This window comes from Morone saxatilis, unplaced genomic scaffold, assembly GCF_004916995.1.
Source record: "Morone saxatilis isolate NCDOM2014 unplaced genomic scaffold, NCSU_SB_2.0 Contig3, whole genome shotgun sequence".
Lineage (NCBI taxonomy): Eukaryota > Metazoa > Chordata > Actinopteri > Moronidae > Morone > Morone saxatilis.
The window spans coordinates 7,892,673-7,895,122 of NW_023339873.1; the positions used below are offsets into that span (position 1 = coordinate 7,892,673).

At 40.4% G+C, this 2,450-nt stretch overlaps 1 protein-coding gene across 1 annotated transcript in view; it reads left to right on the top strand.

Moving 5' to 3' along the window:
- Positions 1–38: 38 nt before the first annotated feature.
- The window catches only part of shda (Src homology 2 domain containing transforming protein D, a), a gene marked incomplete in the record, with an annotated part of 7,018 nt that continues 4,606 nt past the window's right edge, over positions 39–2,450 (top strand). Inside the window, 4 exon segments of the mRNA XM_035674409.1 lie at positions 39–242; positions 1,392–1,641; positions 1,829–1,930; positions 2,086–2,248. Coding sequence (XP_035530302.1) covers positions 1,396–1,641; positions 1,829–1,930; positions 2,086–2,248 — 511 coding nt within the window.

A 2,450-nucleotide genomic window follows, 5' to 3' on the forward strand; every position in this document is an offset into this window, starting at 1 on the left:
AAAAAAAAAAAAATCCCCCCCCCCCCCCTTCCCTTTAAACCAGTGTTGTGTCGGAGACTGTCTGCTCCGGTCCAGCTAACAATAGCCGACTAACCCGCTTGGCTCCGAAGCTGGACGGATTTCAGCAATAACAATGTTTTATTTTTAAGACCCCTGATAACGTTAAAAACTAAAAACAAAACGCTGGATGGTAACAAGGAAGACATATCTGGAACGGGAAGCCGTCAATGTGAAGAAAGAGGGTGAGCTTCGAGAAGTAACGTGTTAGCTGGTGTCCTGCTAACTTGGCTAACTTAGCTTTGGCATATTTACAAAGCGTTGACTTCATTACTTGTACAACTCGCATTATTTTAGCCTTTTTTTAAACAAATAAACAACAGCAAGATTAGTCAGCTGTTTAGCGTTTTGCTGACAGCTTTGAAGCACACGCTGTCTTTAAATCTGCTGCTGTGCATAAGTGATTGATTGAATTGTTTAGCCTCTAATGCTAACCAGCTATTGTCATTTGTTTGTCAGAGTTTAACTTCTGTTCACAACAAAAAGCCACGTTCAGCTTCACTTTCATCTGTGTTAACCTGGAAAAGCAGGAGAAATGATTGTCACTGGACCTGTTGATTGATGTGAACACCTTTTCTTTTTTTTTTCGGGGGGATTTGAACAACTCAACTCAAGCTTACAGTTTTTGCCATTTGACTCAATTAATTTGCAATTAGTTTTTAGTAATTAGTCAGCGAGTTTGCCTTTTATAACCCTGATGCAAGAGGATGGCTTGTGGTCATGTGTGTTCAATGAAATGTTTGAATTTGAATTTCTTCAAAGGATAGCTTGAAATGCAGCATCTCATTTTTCAAGGGGGTTTTAAAGACACACATATAAACCAAAACAGCATTACATAACAAACACATACTGCAGATACACAGATTTAACTTCCTCACCCACATCTCAGCCCTCAGTTATTGAACAAAACATGTTAGAAACAGTGACCAGATTATTAAATACAGAAAAATGAAAAGCATGAACAAGTTTGTTTGCAGATGAGAGAATAAAGATGTCCTGTAACAACAGACTTAAAAAAAAAAAGTGGAAGATTATTCAGCTGGATCTTTTTTATAATGAAATGACCAGCGTCCAACGGGGAAAAGGGATGTCGCATGCATGTGTCTGAGAGGATATGAAGATGTAAATGGGACCGAAAACTGTTACAGATGTCGGGGACCAAGAAAATAAACACATCTGAAAATAAACTGAGCCCAGTGAAATTACCCTCTAGGTTTGGGCTGCAATAACAACACATGTTTCTGATAAATGAATGGATAACAACATTTAAGTGAAGCTTCTTTTAGACTAATCATTTCAGCATTTTGTCGTCCCGAATTACTCTTCATTCCCAGATCCATGGCAAAGTGGCTGAAGGACTACCTAAACTTTGGCACCAGGCGTGACCCTCCACAGCCCCCGAGGCCGGATTATAGTGAGAGTGAGATTTTGAGGGCCTACAGAGCTCAGAAGGAGTTAGATTTTGAAGACCCGTACCAGCACTCTGATAAGGAGCATCAGAATGGCGGTTTCAGCCCCTGTAGTGCCACAGTGAGCCTTCCCTCTTTCCCCGCATTTGGTTCAGTGCTGCCTAATGGTGTGGAGGTATGACATGCATGTTTTTACAGTCATTTACGGGAATTAAGTTGTTTTTTTAATACCGAGTACGATGTCTCTGTGTGTAAGTGTACCCTTGGATAATACAGTGTTTTCTCCTAGATCTCCCATTGAATGTAAGTATTCAGGTGATGTTTAATCAACAGTGAAAGATTTACATAACGCTATGTTCCAGGTCAAAGTGGTGTCTCCCAAGCACAGACTAATTAAAGTGGACTCTCAGGAGTTTGGCCGCTGTAAAGTCCCCCTGAGTCCTGTGACTGTTCAAGAGGAACCTGTAAGGACTGTTTTTATTTGTGTTCTGCTTCATTTTTCTTTGAGGAAGTAGGAGCGAAACACCAGTCATTTACTCTTTCTTTATTTCATTTGCTTACTCATAGTTCCAGCTCTCTCATTTGTGCGATGCTCTTTGTTTCTCTCTCCCTACCAAAGGTGGTTCCCTCTGCCCCAGCAGCGTCAGACTCTGACACAGACTACTCTGACCCATTTGATGTCCGACCAGACCCCAGAAGCAGACCAAACTGGGAGCCAAAATCTGCACCAACAGACTGCTGCAGCTACATGGAGCCATTCGAGGCCCAAAGGATTATCTCAGGTTCTTTATGAGATCTTTTTCTTTCATTAGTCAGTTGAGCTCTTAATAAAAGGGATTGTATAGAGACACCAACAGTAGCATATTGTACAGGTAACTGCTACCATTAATTACTGGCCCTTTGCCCCGTTAAGTGAAAGCAAAGTGTATGTGTATATATGCAATGTGTATATATATATATATATATATATATATATATATATAT